The 17,981-nt window shown below is 38.9% G+C and overlaps 1 protein-coding gene across 11 annotated transcripts in view; it reads left to right on the top strand.

Moving 5' to 3' along the window:
- Window positions 1–17,981, top strand: part of MAGI1 (membrane associated guanylate kinase, WW and PDZ domain containing 1) — a 712,862-nt gene that overhangs the window by 632,246 nt on the left and 62,635 nt on the right. For all 11 annotated transcript variants that reach the window (XM_037799909.1, XM_037799906.1, XM_037799902.1 and 8 more), the window contains exons 9-12: window positions 395–501; window positions 2,600–2,692; window positions 8,285–8,467; window positions 9,004–9,624. In XM_037799909.1, the coding sequence (XP_037655837.1) occupies window positions 395–501; window positions 2,600–2,692; window positions 8,285–8,467; window positions 9,004–9,624 (1,004 nt within the window). The remainder of the gene's footprint in view (window positions 1–394; window positions 502–2,599; window positions 2,693–8,284; window positions 8,468–9,003; window positions 9,625–17,981) is intronic.

Raw genomic sequence — 17,981 nt, 5'->3', positions numbered from 1 at the left:
TCCAGGGATTTGAAAGCATACAGACTTGAGCTTGCCTGTTTTACCACTTACTAGCTATGTTACGTTATGTGAGTTACTTACTTTATTGTTTAGAAATGTACTTTCCTTACCCGTGACATATAAATAACAATAGAACCTATATCATGGCATTTATTGAAGATTTTAAGGTATCGTGCATGCAGCACAGGTAATGCGGTACCTGGGACAGAGAAGCAGTCAGTATTAAAGTAACTTACTTTTTATTTCCTCTCCCTAACTCTGGGTTCTGACACAAGACTGCAACCATCTCAGAACACTTGCTTTGTTTAGTTCTAATTAAGGGACTTGGCGTGGCTGGCATTTTGCTTGTGGGATGAATGTTTCCCAACTGAATTCTATTTGCCTTCCTCCCCAGCCACATCAACAGGAAGACACAATATGAGAACCCAGTTCTGGAAGCCAAGCGGAAGAAGCAGGTCGAGCAGCAGCAGCCACCGCAGCAGCAGCAGCCGCCGCCAGAAGGTTAGCTTCCCTGCCTGGCTTTCTCTTGAGACAGAGGAGCAGGGCAAAGTGTGGGCGCTGACACCCCCATGTGGTCAGAACCTGCCTCGATGATCAAGGGGATCTCCCGGCATGCTGCAAGCCTGGGAGTCCAGTTGGTGTCCTGTGCGGAGGAATGCAGAGCTTCTGCGAGGGCTCTCGGGAAACCCAGAGCAGCTCACACGGGGGATCCCAAGTCCAAGGCCCCCACATCTCCACTTTAATTAGAAAGGAGTGTTGGTCCCTGTCATTAGATTGGAGAAACGTTCTCAAGGTGAAAGAATCTTTTTGTCCCAGCAGCATTTGCCCGGCAACTGGTATCTAACTCCAAACCACCTTTAGTACTTTTATATTAAGCAGAATTACTGTGCATGAAATATATATTTAAATTTAGAAACATTACTTTCAAGAGCTTTTTAAAAATTACAAATGAATTCATTCAAGCTCTTCATAAAAAATTCAGCAATGTAAAATGTTAAATTTTCCCCTGCTCACTTCAATCCCCTTCTCAATGATAAACACTGTAAAGAAATTTTCTAAGGTTATACAAATAGCACATTTCAATAAAAATTAGATCATGTGATATATATATCATACTCTCTATATGTATCATGATCTCTATATACTTATCATACTAATATATATTAGTTTTGTAACCTTTTCTTGAATTTATTTCATGCACATTTTCAATGTTGATTAATATAGATTTACCTTATAATTTTTAATGGCTGCATAATATTCTGTTTTATGCATGTCTCACTTTATTTGACCATTTATTAATGGATGCTTAGATTCATCCCAGTTTTTCATAGTAAGCTTTTAAAATACCGGCTTATTACCAAAATAAGCAGATTTAATATATGAATATCAAATGAAACACTACTCCTTATTATAGTGTTGTATTATTAAATAAAGACCTTAGACCAGGGTTGTTAAACTTTTTTCTGTAAAGGGCCAGATTGTGAATATTTTAGGCTTGTCAGACTATGGGGTCTCTGTCACAACTACTCAACTTAGCATCTTAATATGAAAGCAGCCAGAAATAATATTTATGTAAAATGAATGGACATGACCATGTGCCAATAAAACTTTTTATGGAGACTTAAATTTGAATTTCATTTAATTTTCTTGTGCCACAAAATGTTATTCTTTTTTGGAGACTTAAATTTGAATTTTACTTAATTTTCATGTGCCACAAAATGTTATTCATTTTTTTTATTTATTTCCACCATTTAAAAAAATGTAAAAGCCATTCTTGGCTCCCGGACTATATAAAAACAGGCTGTGGGGTAGGTTTGGCTCATAGGCCATAGTTCACCAACCACCACCATAGACTATATTTTAGAATGTTTGTGCATGCAAGTGTGTGTGTCTTTGCCCAATAGTTTGAAAAGTTTTCCTCTCTACTTAAATGTTTCTGCTTAAAAAAATTATTTTATATTTTTCCTGAACTGGTGGAACTTGGTTATATCAGGAAATACAGTTTGAGGAATGGGAATGTAAAATTGAATATAGTTAGCTGGGATGGAAACTGACTCTAGTAAACTCAAGGGTCACTCTGTGAGTGATTTCTGGGTCTCCAAGATGAATAAGGCTACACTTAGGACCTAGGGTATTGATAATGGTGCATATGAATTTAACTTGAGATGATAGAAGACAGCACTTAGCAAAGCTACTGATACCCACTTTCACTCCCCAAGGCAAGTAGGCACCAGCAGCTCAGTCCATCTCCCAGTTGGATCAGAGAAGTTTCTCCCCTATAGGGCTGGCCTTAGTTGACTTCATACCTTTCCTGATATTTCTTACGTGGTTTCACATTGGAGTCTCCAGCCAGAGAGAACTGCAGTTTTCATTGTCTTTGTAACAATATTTCTTTCCCCAAAGGTCTTGGACCAGAAAAAGGAGAGAGATCTTGATATCCTTAACACAGAATAGATCAGATTCCAGTTTCCTTTTAATCTAACCTATTTGCCCCTAGTTTTATTGGTTTGGGTGGTTTTATTATTAGGAAATAGGTGGTTGTGAGTAAGTCGACCAGCCATTTGAAGGAAAACTTGAAACTGTTTCTTCTCCCTTATAGAATGGACAGAAGATCACTCATCCCTTGTACCTCCTGTTATTCCAAACCACCCCCCAAGCAACCCGGAGCCGGCCAGAGAGGCTCCACTTCAGGGTAAAGTGTTTTCATAATTGCATCATGGTCTTAGCTCAAACATCTGAAATTTTTAAAGGTACTTTAAAAAGTGGAATCATATAACTCATAAATCATTCCTTTGTTGGTGAAGACCATAAATAATGAAAAAATTCCAAGTATATTGTTAATCATGCTTGTCCAAAAAAAGAGCAACTTTTCTGAATACATTTTCTCAACGATCTGGAACTTTCTAAAAATAATGACTGCTTAGCGGAAATTATTCAAACCAATGTTTCTCAACCATGGGACTGTTGATATTTTAGGTAGGATAATTCTTTATTGTGGGGGGCTGTGTAGCAGCTTCCCCGGCCTCTACCCTCCCACCCCCAATTATGACAACCAAAAATGTCTCCAGACATTGTCAAATGTCCCCTGGGAGTCAAAATCATCCCGGGTGAGAATCACTCATTTGGAGACTGAAAATATTGAATATTACGTTATATAAGATCAATTTAAAACTCAGCATTAGGTATTTCAAGATTCCAGTCAACATAATTGCTTTTGACTAGATTTTCCTGTGAATGTAAATTATTTGATATTATATTTTAAGTTCTCATCCTCTATTCTCTATGCCACAGTTTTGGCCTTCATGCATGTTTTAAGATGTTTCGGTGGGTCTCACTCATTTGCATTTACAAATAGTCCTATGGAGAGGCTCATTTTTGAAAATGGGAAGCTCCAGAATCTTGCTACTTTCAGGTCTCATTACTCTTAAACGATAAGAAAGGTTTTTTGTTTTTGTTTTGTTTTGTTTTTATTTTTTCTTTTAAATAAGTGTAGAGCTAGCATCCTGTTTAGTAAGAGTCAGGAAATGTTTGAGATACAGGACCATTGAAAAACACTGTAAAATTTGTCTCCTTTTGCTCTTCTTTTTTTTTTTTTCTTTTGTTCTACATTTTTTTAAGGTATACAATTGTGTTAGACATAAAAAGATAAGTAGAATAATTCTTTTCAGTTTTTGATTTCTCCAATATAACTTTCATAAGAAAAAAAAATTTGTCACTGCTAGCTGTTATTGTCATGAGTATTGATACTGATTTATATAAAATAATTTCCTCTGGCTTCATGTAGCTTTTTATGGTGATAATGGTTGAATAGAGATAGAAAATAGTAGATAATTATGTCCTAATTATTATCAACATGATTGTGGCCTCCTCAAGATTCTTTACATATGTAATTCCCTCTGCAGCCTCCTCTCACCTTACTTCCCCCTCACTCAGCATAAGTTAATTATACCAGCTTTTTCAGTTTCTTGAACCAGCAAAGCGTGGACCACATCACCTTTATATGCGCTGTTCCCTCTGTCTTCAGCTGTCTTTTCCCTTCACTCCTTAATCTGCTAACTCCTACTCTTCTTGGGTCTCAGCGTAAATATCAGAGTGCTTTCTCCTTATCCCCCAGTCTTTCCTAGATTCCCCTATCATTAACTCCTAAAATCCTACACTTCTTGTTTATAGAAATTTAACACAATTTATAATTAGTGTTTTTTTAATGCATTCATTTAACTACAATTTCCTCATCAGACTTTATATTCGTTAGAGGCAGGAAACTATGTACTTTTCACTGTGGACACCTCAAACCAGGCATAATCCTTTGATATCTATTTTCTGCTAAAATAATTGTTAGTAGAATGAGATATATACGTGTATGTATGCATGCATACATGATAGCCAGCCAAGCTTCCTTGAAGAGTTTGCTTAGAGATTAAATTAATTAAAGCTTTAAAGGGTCATGCTCCAGGTGCCAAATGCTTAGTGCACAGGTGAGTTGAGGCTTCATATGATATCTATCTGTATTAGGAACTTCACCTCTTGATTCTTACTTTTCTTTCTCCTAGGTCTTGTTTTGTACTTTTGTTTTCCATTTTGTGTGTGTGTGTGTGTTTTACCCCTCTTGGAAATGATGGCAGTGTGGGAAAATTCAGGCTTACTGAACTCTCCCTGATTCTTCTCACTTATTCTCACAACCCCTCTGCTGTGCAGTTTCCATGTTGATTCTCATCTTTCAAACATAATCTTTGGAATGTAATTTGCACTCAAATAGTCAGTTAATGTCTACACCCTTTGACTCTAAGTTACTATTGTTAATATCACCTTGAACTTGAGTCTCATTGGTGACAACTCATGGTTATTTGCCTGCTGGATGTGTGTCTTGTTCTAGATTCTTAATAGTACTGTCAAGAAAAAGAGCTATAGAGCTAACTTGGGTAGATTCTTGGTATTAATTCTGCTAAATTCACAGCTTTAACCAAACTCTCCTCTGATCAAGAGCACACTAATTCCAGCAATGATAGTTTTTAAAGAGGTGTGCTTTTAAAGAGATGTGCATGTATGAAAACTCTCCAGCTTCAAGCTTATGCTTGGAGAGAGATTTTTGCAGCCAGTGTTCCGCAGCATCTCTTCTACCACCACCATCGTGAAAGTAATGTTAATACATTTACTGAGCTCTTATTACGTGCCAGACACCTCTCTAAGCACTTTACCTATATTAGCTGTCATGATTATGCCTCACAACGGTAGTGTGAGGTTGGTATCCTCATTACCTCTGTTTTACGCACAGCGTTAGTGATGTTCAGTGACTTGCCAAAGGCCACAGTTAGGAAGTAATAGAACACAGATTTGAACTCCACTTGTCATTAGGAATAGTTCAACTTTGGCTAAAACTGCTTTATGGTTTTTTGTTTTGTTTTGTTTTATCTGTCTGTCTTTTCTTTTTCTTTCTTTCTTTCCTTATTTCCATCTTTCCTTTTTTCCTTCTTATTCCTTCTTATTTCTTTTGATACCTCTTGGTATAGTCTGTGATGTTTAATTTGGAAGCCATTGGCTATCTGTGGCAATGAAAATGAAAATTAAATTAAATTAAATTAAAAATTCATCTCTTCAGTCTTACTAGCTCCATTTCAAGGGCTCTACAGCCATCTGCAAGTAGGGGCTGCCATCTTGGGTAGCACAGAGATAAAGCATTGCCAAACCATCATCACAGTAAGTGCTATTGGGCAGCACTGGCTTAGAGTATTCAAATACTAGTGTCAAGATGGTCCTGGCCTTGTAGGTTAAGTGCAGACTTTTGGGCCATGACCCAGAAGATCCTGATTCAGTAAATCTAAGGTAAACCCTCAAAATGAGTACATTTTTAAAAGCTACTCAGGTGATTTTCATAATCAACCAGATCTTAAAACTGGTGACTACTCAACAGAGGTTAGGATCTCTTTAAAAATATCACATACCACTGGGTTGCAGCAGAGAACTCCAAATTCTGCTTTGAGGGAGACAAAACATTTCTTTCCAAAAACTATATGGACTAATGACCCACCCATACATGAAAAATAATAAAATGTGCATAAATGTGAAAGTCTCCGATCTTCCCTCCTTAGTTAAGCACTGGAAAAGGAAAACTGGTAGGATTTCAGAGCTCTGCTCATGTCTCTATTAAGCCCAAAATATGCTAAGGCTTCAAAAAATCATTCCGATAAATTGCCAGGAACATTTTATCATTTTCTGACTTTGCTTCTAGTAAGGATAAAAAGCTTAAACATTCAATCATTTATTTTCAGCCATCTCAAAGACATGTTAAATTTCATTTCTTTGTGCATTCATTCATTTACTCATTCAACAAAAATTTTGTTAGCACACATAAAATGTACCTGGCAATATTCTAGGACCTAGAGATACAAACGAAATTCCCTGGCCTCATGGAGCTTTCATTCCTGAGGTGTGTAGGTGTGTGCAGGTGCATGCCCCTCAGGCCTGGGGGCGGGGGGACAGGCAGACAAAACTAACCAAGGAGTAAGCTCTATAGACTGTGTTCCGTAGTGATAAAAGCTCAGGAGAAAAGTAAAGCAGGAAATGGGTACTGGGAATGTTGGCGGAAGTATTGCAGTTTTTAATAAGGTCAGAGAAGAACTCACTGCGAAAAGATAATGAGGGAAGATCTCACTGAGACAGTGACAGCCAGTTATTTTGTCTCTCAATAACTGAAAGGTATTTCCCTTCAAGCTCTGTGAACTGCATAGCTGCCTCTGCATCAAGAGTGTAGGCTAATCATGCCCCACCCACCCCCAAAGTAAAATTTGGAGTCCTCAATTTTCCATGTGACAATTGCCTTGGCTACTACCTCCCCTCAAGCCCCCACTGCAGTTGGTATCACCTCTCTGGTGCCTTGACTGATGACCTTCCACGGTGACTCCTTCTCAGTCTTGCCTTTCTTCAGCCACCCTGACAGGGCTGCAGTTTGTCAGGTTTCCAACCAGCCTCGGGTCTGCTCTAGAGAGGAGGTTAGTGAGCGGACCTATGACTATAGGCAATTTAAAAGAGCCTTTTTAAAAGCCAGAAATTTTTAAAATATGCAATTAAAGCTTGTATGTGTGCCCAGAGACCTTTTAAGGCCTTTTAGATAGAGCTAACCAAAAATAACTCTCCTTCCTGGGTGCCAGGCTCATAGTGCAGGGTGTGTGGGGACTTTTTCTCCTTTTTTTGTTTTTTTCTTCTTTTTAACATTTTTGATAAGAAGGAAACTGGGCAAATGGGGAAGCTGTGGCACAGGCAGGAGCTAGGAAATGATATTAGGGGAGATGAAACTTCGAGTCTGACTATGAAATTATGTCTGCTATTTGTGATAATCAGAAATTCCATTGAGTTTCTTAATTACAGAGACATGTCCAACTAATAAAACCCAAAATAAAACTTTCTGGTTTGTATCCAAAAAGTTATTTGTAAATATATCCAAAAAACTAAATAAAACCTCAGGTTGGATGGTTTGGAAGTTAGTTAGCAATCTGTTAATTTATTTTAAATAACACAGCTGAATTTGAAACTGTTGACTCTTGCCAGTAACTAATTAGTTTATTTAGTTGCTTGTTTTTTTAAATATCCTAAGCCACAGGTCCTAAGCTTTTTTTAAACAGTGAGTTTTAGCAATGGACATACCTGGACTATTTCATAAATTGTTAAAAGGAGCAAATTAACAGTAAAATCAGTTGAATCTGGAATTCAATTCAAAGTAAAGTTACATTTCAATTTTGAAAGTAGAGATTCTACATTTTTATCAGATTATTCTTTGAGACCATAATATGTTTCCTGCTTTTATCTCTGCATCTTCAGAATGAGTTTTCTGTTTGATTAAAAAATAAAGTTTTTGCTCCGATTGGTTTCACAAATGGTAGTCGAGTCTGAGGCAACACATCAGAAGCCATCTTGTGAAATATATAACAAAACAAACCCAGAAAACCACTCCATTTCCTGGAAAGAATCCTTGGCAGCTTAATTGTTGTCAAGCTACGTGAACTGAAACCAAGGAAGTTTGTCAGACATTTGCTACCTCTGTCATCCTTGTGTTGAGTCTTCTATTGGTCCTTCAAGCCAACATGCTATATGTACAGTATCCCTCTCCTTCAGTAACGGGGCCTGGGAACACCTCATTACTGACTCGAGAGAAGAGTTGCTCAAGAAATGTGTGCACCAGTGCCCCAGCACGTGAGCTTGGAGAGTTATCTGTGTTACATACTATTTCTTTTTTAATTCACTTTTTCACTCTGTCATTCCTTGTGTTTTTTTGTTTGTTTGTTTAATCCAGGCAAACCCTTTTTTACACGAAACCCTTCTGAGTTGAAAGGCAAGTTCATTCACACAAAACTGCGGAAAAGCAGTCGTGGCTTTGGTTTCACAGTCGTTGGAGGGGACGAACCTGATGAGTTTCTCCAGATCAAGAGCTTGGTCCTAGATGGGCCCGCTGCATTGGATGGCAAGATGGAAACAGGTAGAGCAACCACACAGGCCCAGGCTTGTCCTGGGTGGTGAGACTTACCCCCAGCACCCAAACAAGACCAAACAGCATCATCATTTCACGGGTTTGTGAATATCCATGAAAACTCTTGAGAATGAGCCAGATTCCTCCATTACATAAATTTATCTCTAGCTGTAGAGTAAAACCTCTGAAGTTATTTTAATTGTGGGAGACCCATCAGGTGACATTAGGTACAGTAAAGTAGTAATTTACTAAAAATATAGATATATTTGAATAAATGAATTCTAAACTTGGATTTCTGCAGTAAGAATTATTTTTTAGAAGAAAGCCTAGTGTTCTCTCAATGATTATTAAATCTCATTATCATAGAAAACACTAAATGCTCAAAGAATGCCTTATTAGCTTTTTATTAGAGCAGCCTTTGCGTCCTACTGTCCAACCTCCAAATCTAGTTTCTGTTCGGATTCAAATGGGTAGAACTTTATATCATAATATTGATGTAATATTTCTACATGCAAGTTTTAACACCAAACTCTTACCTTTTGCAGGGGATGTTATCGTCAGTGTGAATGACACCTGTGTTTTGGGACACACACATGCTCAAGTTGTGAAAATCTTCCAGTCCATTCCCATTGGTGCCAGCGTGGACCTTGAACTCTGCCGAGGTTATCCATTGCCTTTTGACCCAGATGATCCCAATACTAGTTTGGTGACCTCGGTGGCCATTTTGGATAAAGAACCGATCATTGTGAATGGGCAAGAGACTTACGATTCGCCAGCCAGCCACAGTAGTAAAACAGGCAAAGTCAACAGCATGAAGGATGCCAGGCCCAGCAGCCCTGCCAATGCGGCTTCAAATGGTTCCCATGGTTACCCCAATGACACGGTCTCATTGGCTTCCTCCATAGCCACTCAGCCAGAACTCATAACTGTTCATATCGTCAAAGGGCCCATGGGCTTTGGTTTTACCATTGCAGACAGTCCTGGTGGTGGTGGCCAAAGAGTGAAACAGATTGTTGACAGTCCAAGGTGCCGAGGCCTGAAAGAAGGGGATCTTATAGTGGAAGTTAATAAAAAGAATGTGCAAGCTCTAACTCACAACCAAGTAGTGGATATGCTGATCGAATGTCCCAAGGGAAGTGAGGTCACACTGTTGGTGCAGCGAGGAGGTAAGTAGGTTTGTTTTGTTCTTTGTTTTTTAACCCAGAATCCATTGCCTACCTTCCTGGTCTTCAGATTGCAATTCGGGGCTTTACTTATGTCTACTTCTTTGATACAGTTTTATGTAAACATCTGGAAACACATTCAGGATGTCTTCTGATTTCTCTAAATGCTAGCCTCTTGAGAATAAAGGATGCGGGTTACACATTATGTTGCACATATGCAGCCAGAGTGATATTTTAGAATGTAAGTCAGACTGTGCCTTTTAGAAATTTTTAAGGTTTTATGATCTTTAACTTTTAAGTCTCCTGAACCTGGACTGCATAGCCTGTAAAACATGGCTCAGCCATTTCTCCAGCCTCATCTCACGAGCCTCTTCCCCTCCTTATTGTGCTCTAGCCACACTGGCCTGTCCTCTGTCCCTTCAGTGCTCCAAGGCCTTTCCTGTCTCAGGGCCTTTGTATTTCCTGGTCCTTCTGCCTGGAAAGCTCTTTCCCCAGTTCTTATCTCAGCTGGCTCAGTTCCATTCATTTCTCCCCTGAGAGGGGCTGCTCTGATCGCTTTATCTAAGGTCAGCCCCCAACATCTCCATTTACTCTCTCCCACATCCCCCCATTTCTTCATAGCCCTTATCACGGTCGTTATCATCACAAGTCATTATTTTGTATGCTTATATCTTTATCCCTCTCTCCTCAACCCTTCCTGAGAGAGTTAGTTATAAAAGTCATTATACAGATTTTATGTCTTTAAAATGTTATTTCCACCAGTTAAATCTTGAAGTCGCTTATACGTAGTCACTTGACTATACAGATAATATTTGTTGAATAGGGACTGAGATGCAGTAGGAAGTGAACTGAGCATAAAAATGAGGATGATGGTGTTCTGGTTTGCTAATGCTGCTGGAATTCAAAGCACCAGGAATGGATTGGCTTTTATAAAGGAGGTTTATTTGGTTATACAGTTATGGTCTTAAGGCCATAAAGTGTCCATCAACAAAGGGTACCTTCACTGAAGGATGGCCAGTGGTGTCCCGAAAACCTCCGTTAGCTGGGAAGGCATGTGGCTGGCGTCTGCTCCAGAGTTCTGGGTTCAAAATGGCTTTCTCCCAGGACGTTCCTCTCTAGGCTGCAGTTCCTCAAAAATATCACTTTTAGTTGCTCTTTGGGCGTTTGTCCTTTCTTAGCTTCTCCAGAGCAAAAGTCTGCTTTCAAAGGCTGTCTCCAAAATGTCCGTGTAAGCTGCAGCTTCTCTCTCAGCTCCTGTGCTTTCTTCAGTGTTCCTCTTTGAGCCTGTAGCAGGCTTGCCCCTTCTGTCTGAGCTTATATGGTGCTTTAGTAAACTAATCAAGGCCCACGCTGAATGGGCAGGACCACACCTTCATGGAAATTATCTAATCAGAGCTATCATCTACAGTTGGGTGGGTCGAATCTCCATGGAAATTTCGCTCAAAGATTTACAATCTGATCAACACTAATATGTCTGCCTACACAAGACTGCATCAAAGATAATGGCATTTTGGGGGACATAATACATCCAAACCAGCACAGATGGTGATACCTGGCACTTACACACAAGTCAGCCATGTTCAAAGCACTTCACAACTGCACACACCTCCTGTCTGATCTTTACCACCTCCCATTAAGGTAGGAAGGCCCCAGCCCACAATAAGACTGAAAAGTTCACTTTTTCTGGTGCCCTGCCCTACTTAACTCTGAGTAACCATGAGTTTTGTAAAATTGCCAATATCTATGGCCGACAGCTTGGTAACGTTTAAATAGTTCTTGATATAACAAGTGCATCTCTGATTCATCCACTGCTCATTTGACAGTCACAAGCCACTCTGCCTTCCTAGCTCATTTTGTTGCTCCTTGATTTCTGTTACCAACATGTTGAGTTTTTCTGTTCCATTAAAATCAGTTTTAAGGGGACCAAAAATTAAAGTCTTGTTACATTCTTACTTACAGCATTTACTGGAACCAGAGTAACAAGCAACTGATTATAGACACATATTCCATGGTTTTAAATGTTTGCATTCTCTTTTCTTAATTCCTAAGACTTTCTTATTGTTAATGTCATTACGTTTTATAACATTAAATTCGAATGGAAAGATCCAAAATATATCGCCACATTAGTCAACATCTGCATAGTTTATTCCAGAACCCAAGTAATTTAAAATCACTCTAACGTCAGCAGTCTTTAAAATACACCATATGTCTTGTGTTTGATTTATGTATAGGGTAGAAGATTTGTATATCTGCACTTCGCAAGCTAGCACCAGCTACTATTAATCTTTCATGAAAGCATATAAATATATTTGTTTCTGCCATATATTAGTTATTTGAATTGGGGCTGACATTTAATTTATCCTTCCTAGTGGTGGTGGTACAATGAGAAGGTCTGATGAAGGACAAAGATAGCAGCTAGGTTAAATGAGAAAGCAAATGCTACTCCCATGGTTCTTTTTAATGAATCTCACTGCTGTCATAACTCCTAGTAAGCAAATTGAGAAACTCATTAAATCTATACCATCCATGAGTCTCAGTAATTCAGATCTCTAGGATGAGGTTTGCTATGTTTTAAACAACAGGACTTTTTTAATTGGGGCAGAACTGTCTAGGTGTGTAGCATGTATTTTAATTCTTACTATCCTAAACTCATTGTTTTTTAAATTCAGTTTTATTGAGATATATTCACATACCATACAGTCATCCACAGTGTACAATCAACTGTTCATCACCACAATCAATTTTTGAACATTTTCCTTATTCCAAAAAGAATGAAAATAAGAATACAAATAACAGTAAAAAGAACCCCCAAATCATTCCATCCCTCCCCCCCATCCCACCCTATTATTCATTTAGTTTTTGTCCCCATTTTTCTACTCATCTTTCCATACACTGGATGAAGGGAGTGCGATCCACTGGGTTTTCACAATCACACAGTCACACCATGTAAGCTACATAGTTATACAGTCGTCTTCAAGAATCAAGGCTACCAGGTTGTAGTTCAACAGTTTCAGGTACTTTCTTCTAGCTATTCCAATACACTAAAGACTAAAAAGGGATATCTATATAACAACATTTGAAATCTCTTAGTCACTGAAACTTTATTTTATTTAATTTCTCTTCCCTACTTTGGTCAGGAAGGCTTTCTCATTCCCACAGTGCCAGGTCCAGGCTCATCCCCGGAAGTCCTGTTCAGCGTTTTCAGGGAGATTTCCATCCCTGGGAGTCAGGTCCCACATAGTGGGGAGGGCAGTGCCAAACTCATTTTTGACATTTGTTCTTATCAAGGTCTGGTACATTTCATCTTAAGTACTTTTAGTTGGTCTCTCATTTCTGGAAATCAAGCAGAAGTTGAAATAGCCTTTGTACCTTTCTGGGGACAGAACCGTTCTTGGGTCAGGCTCGGAAGTTGCTGGGAGTGTCTGTAGCCAGGCAGCTGTGACCGGCTTCACCGATTGGTTTACAAGCCTGCCCTATGTACACGTCTCTCTGCCATCACTCCTAGTTCCTAAAAGGCAGCCTTCTTCCTGTGCCTGGCTTGCAGTGCATCCACCGTGTATTTCAACTGTGTATTCTTTCCTCCTTCTCCCTCTACTGTCCAGTCGGGAGAGTGCTTTTTATTTTTTTATTTTTAGATGGCATTTGCATTCAGAAAGCTTTTCACTTGATGCCGATGGAAGTCTGGAGACTTCTTTGAAGTGTTTGAAAAACATCACTCTACAAAGTGATTATTTAATAAACAGTTTTTTTCAATATGCAAAAGATACATAATGTGTCACATGGAGGGTTTTCTTTTTACTTTTCAAAGAAGGGATTTTGTTATTTCTAATATGATCATCTGCACCATCTATAGAAAATATTGTGAATATTTACACCTATGAGTAGATGTGACCCTCTTTAAGATGTGAGTTTGTGTTTAATCAGAATACTCTGTTTCAAGAGGTTTGGTACCACTATGAAAGTGGAGAACATGTGTTTTAATTTTGTAACAAAAAGAAAGCTGAATCTGTAGGTGTCAGTAGCTGGCCTATAATTCAAAATCTGCCTTCAACTGATGTGTAACTTGGAGCTTGTTATTCCTACTCCAGCTTTGAGGCTGATTTCTTTATCAAAATTATGGATGTTTTGAATTAGATAATCTATAGGGCCCCTTTTATGCAAAAATAACCTCACTGTTGTGTAGAAGAAAGATCACAAGATTTGGAGCCAAACTGAAGCAAGTTTGAATCCTGGCTTCTTTACTCATATGTGACCCTGGGCAAGTCACTTTTACCTTCTCTGAGCTTAGTTTACCCTTCGAAAGCAATGGAAATAATAATGCTCCCTTGCATGTGCATGTATGTAAATGACAATTAAATAAGTAGCAGTATGCTAATTCCTTACATAGAAGTAGTCTTACAATAAATCAGGGCCTTTTAAGCCTGCCAAACATCAGCAACAACTGGGCGGGGAAGGCTTTTTATTTAAAAACAAAAAAAGAACATGCAGGGCTCTACCCCAGACCTACAAAATCTTATTCTCAGTGAATAGTGTCCAGGCATCTGTATTTTCTACAGGAACTCCACTGTGGAACCAAAGTTGTAACCATTTTTAGGCTCCTGCCCCACGGTCCTTCTAGTGTTGATGCTGTGATTTATAAATTGGGGAAAAGTAGGTTTATGAAACTAAAAATCACTTTCAGTTGAGAATAATGTTCTTCTTTGTAAAGTCCACTGTATAAGCCACAAATTTTTCAGTTTCACTAAGGTCCATTTTAGCTCCTCTATTTTATATTTTTCTCCCTCAGAGGAAGAGGATAGAAGGGAGGACTGGATTTTGGAGGTGCTCATTGCACAGTCTCCCAGTGGCTTTTGCAGGTCGCATCAACAGAATGAGAAGTGCTGTTTTGCTTTCCAGTTGGCATACACTGTATACACAGTGCTTAGGATGTGTCGCCAGGTAATCTCAGGGTCTCATTATAAAGTAATGAACCGTTAGTGTTCCTGGAGGCAGCACTGTGCCCACCTTTCACTCCTGCATCCCTGGCACCTCACAAGCTGCCCGGCATGTCATAAGCCCTCATACATACTAGCTGAATAAGTAAAACACGAGCCATAAGTCACAATAGAAATGAATCATATAGCTTTATAATCACATTCATAACTGGAAAGATGATAAAGAGGTAAAAAATGAGATATGAAAAGGGTGGTGATGGTGATGATGTTAACGATAATGTTATGTTACTAATGTCATATACTGAGTAATTATTTAGGTGTCAACATGTTACTATGACACCAAGCAATATACACAGACACACGCGCATGTGTGCACATGCACACATTTGCACATACATGGATAAATAAAACCTCACAACACCCCACTGTAGTGGTCTCATTGGAAATGCCATCAGTTTGCAATGTGATTCCAAGTTGGATCCTCTGAAATGCAGGCAGTGATTGTTGACTCCTTTGCTAGGGAAAAAAAAAAAGTGGAGGAATTGTTCATGTTTTGTTGTTGAAACTCCGTAGTTAAATTTGGTTAGTACGAAGTAAAAGGAATATTTCTGGTTTGTTTAGGAGAGCATGTATATAAAACTTCTCCTTGCTTAAACCACCAGTAATAAAACCAACTAACACTTGCATAATGAGTCAGGCATGGTTCTAAATGTTTTACATATATAATTCTTAAGAATTAGAATGAATTGTTGACCCTCCAAGTCAGGTACTTTTTATTAGCTCAATTTTGGGGAAGAAGAAGCTAGGGCACAGAGAGGTTCAGTGATTTAACCAAAATCACACAGCTGGTTAGTGGCAAAGCTAGGATTTGAATCTAGGTATTCTGGCTCCTGAGATTACTCTTAACCACTATCCTACACAGCCTCTTAGATGGTAGACAAGAAACTGCTCCAACCTCATAACTGTTGAGGAGTATATCTTATACATAAAGGAATGAATTAAGTCTTAAGTACGTGGGCAAATTGATGCCACTTAATTCTCATCAAAATTTACTGATGATATTTAGTTCATTATATAGTCATTGATCCAGAGAAGAAGAGCAATATCTAATCTCATCATCTAAGCATGTAATTAGTGTTAGCTCCTCGTGTGTGTGTATGTGTGTTTCCTTCTGAAATGATTCAAAACCATTATAATTAGAACCACAGTGAGCTGTGCACCGGAGACTTAAACGTGAATGATCAGGCACCTCTCTTCTCTTTGCCCTCTGGTCTTGGACTGGAGAATGAGTTGCAAATTGCACCACTTAAGTGTTTGACTGTCAGAATGTCCCAAATTGAGCTGCAGGGACTCCAACAGAGGAATTCAGGTGGCTTGCAGTGATAGCCTAATAGCAATGACATCATCTACATTTATATCAGCAAATACTGTCAACGCTACCTTCAAAGTACAGGTAGAATCAGACTACATCCATGGCCTCTGTCATTCAGCATCTGGCCCCTAGGTATGCAATGGCCACACAGCAGGTCTCGCTGCCTCCTACAGTCCATTCTCCACTGGGTAGCTGGAATGATTTAAAGTAAGTTGGATCCAGCCACTCTTCACTTCAAAATGGCTTCCATCATTCAGAGTAAACTCTTAGCCCTGCGTTGCCTCTAGTATGAGCTTTTCTCTGTGTCTGCATTTTTCTTCCCCCAGATAGCTCCATGGTGCTCTCCCTCCCTTCAGGCCTCTGCTAGAATGTCCCTTCATTGGAGAAGCCTGCCCTGACCATGCCATACGAAATGTGATTGTATCCCCAACTTTCTCCTCCACTGCTCTTCCTCATGGAATACCTCTACTTGCTTACGATCTACATGTGAGCAGAGACTTGGTCTCATTCACTACTTATCCCCTTCACCTAAAACAGTGCCCAGTACCTGGTAGGTGTTCAGCTCTCCTAGATGTTGAATGAAAGAATTAGCTAATAGCAGACCCATTGTTTTCATAAGTGCTAACCCTACAGGACACTTTCTGAGGTGAGCATTAACACTGTTGCTGAGAAAGCACAGGGAGTGGGAGATTGCTCCAACGTCACATAGCTAAAAAGTGGCAGAGCCTGATATTCCAACCCAGAATTCTCTAAATAAGCACGAGTGCTGACGAATGTCACTTGGCCAAGATACAGGAGAATCAGTGAATCTAGTGTGTTCTCCAATGTCCAGTCCAGTAGCCACTGGCCTAGGGTGGCTCTTTAAATTTAAATTAACTCAAATTAAATAAAATGTAAAATTCAGTTCCTTAGTCCCATTGAGCACATTTCAAGGGCATAGAAGCCGCACATGGCAAATGGCCACCATACTGGATGGTGCAGTAATAGAACATTTCTGTCGTCACAGGAAGTGCTTTTGGACAGTGCTGCTGTAGAGACTTAGATTATTTTCCCCTCAGAAATGAGACACTAAATATCCTTTATTTTACCTTTTATCTTTTTACTTTTGAATGGAAGAAAAATACAGAATTGAAGGCAACTTCAGGGTTAATTGATTTCTTTTTATACAGTTAATTAAAGGTCCTGTTTATTAAATTATTTCCATGTGTAAGCACTGTTCTAAGCCCTTTACATGTGTTAACTAGATGTTAAGGGGTCACAAAGAATTGAGAGTCAGAGAGTTTAAAAGACTTGTGAAGTACAAAACCCTCCCGTTGGTCTGCACTCGTATCCTGGGATGGTCTCAAAGAGTTAGAGGGGATTACAGGGCCCCATCCAACCAGGAAGCAGCTCGTCCTTTACACTGGACTGATGTTGTTTAGGGAACTTAATGTAAATTATTTTATTGGTGTAATATACTTTGAACCCAAAGATGGAAAGAAACTTTAAAACATGAGGAAAGCTCAACTTAAATTCTTATACAAAGTGTGTGTAATCTGCTACTCGCACTATTAGCAGTTTACAGTTTGTCAGAACGCTCTTTAACAGGGAAGATGTTGAAGTCTCCTTGATGCCTTTATCTATCTCAGACTGATCCACCTCAGCGCTATGGTGCTTAGTTTTCCTAATCGTTTTGGAAGTTGAGCCTTCTCTCCAGATCCATCGTGTTGCCCAGTATCTTCCTAGCTGTTGAAGGTTGTTCAAGTTAAAATTAGCAAATTGCTTAGCATTTCCATGATGCTAAATAGGATGGTGTTTGCATTTGCTATTAAAGAGCCTTCTGGTCTTTATTACTAATCAGTTTTAAGTTGCTATTTTGGTTTATTGCCATGGTTTGAAGTTACCAAGGATTTTTTTTTTTTTTTTTTTTTTTGAAAATTCTTTATAGAAAGTTAGGTCACATTTATATTTGAGATAACTTACAGCAAGAGATGTGAAAACTATAAAAATGTCTCTCTATTTTGGTTCTGTCTTTCATTATGTAATGCATATAAATTATCCCTTACTTTCATCAT

Source organism: Choloepus didactylus, chromosome 1 (genome assembly GCF_015220235.1).
Source record: "Choloepus didactylus isolate mChoDid1 chromosome 1, mChoDid1.pri, whole genome shotgun sequence".
NCBI classification, from domain to species: domain Eukaryota; kingdom Metazoa; phylum Chordata; class Mammalia; order Pilosa; family Megalonychidae; genus Choloepus; species Choloepus didactylus.
Note: the sequence above shows the minus strand (reverse complement) of the source record. Positions and strands in the feature narration are given on the sequence as shown.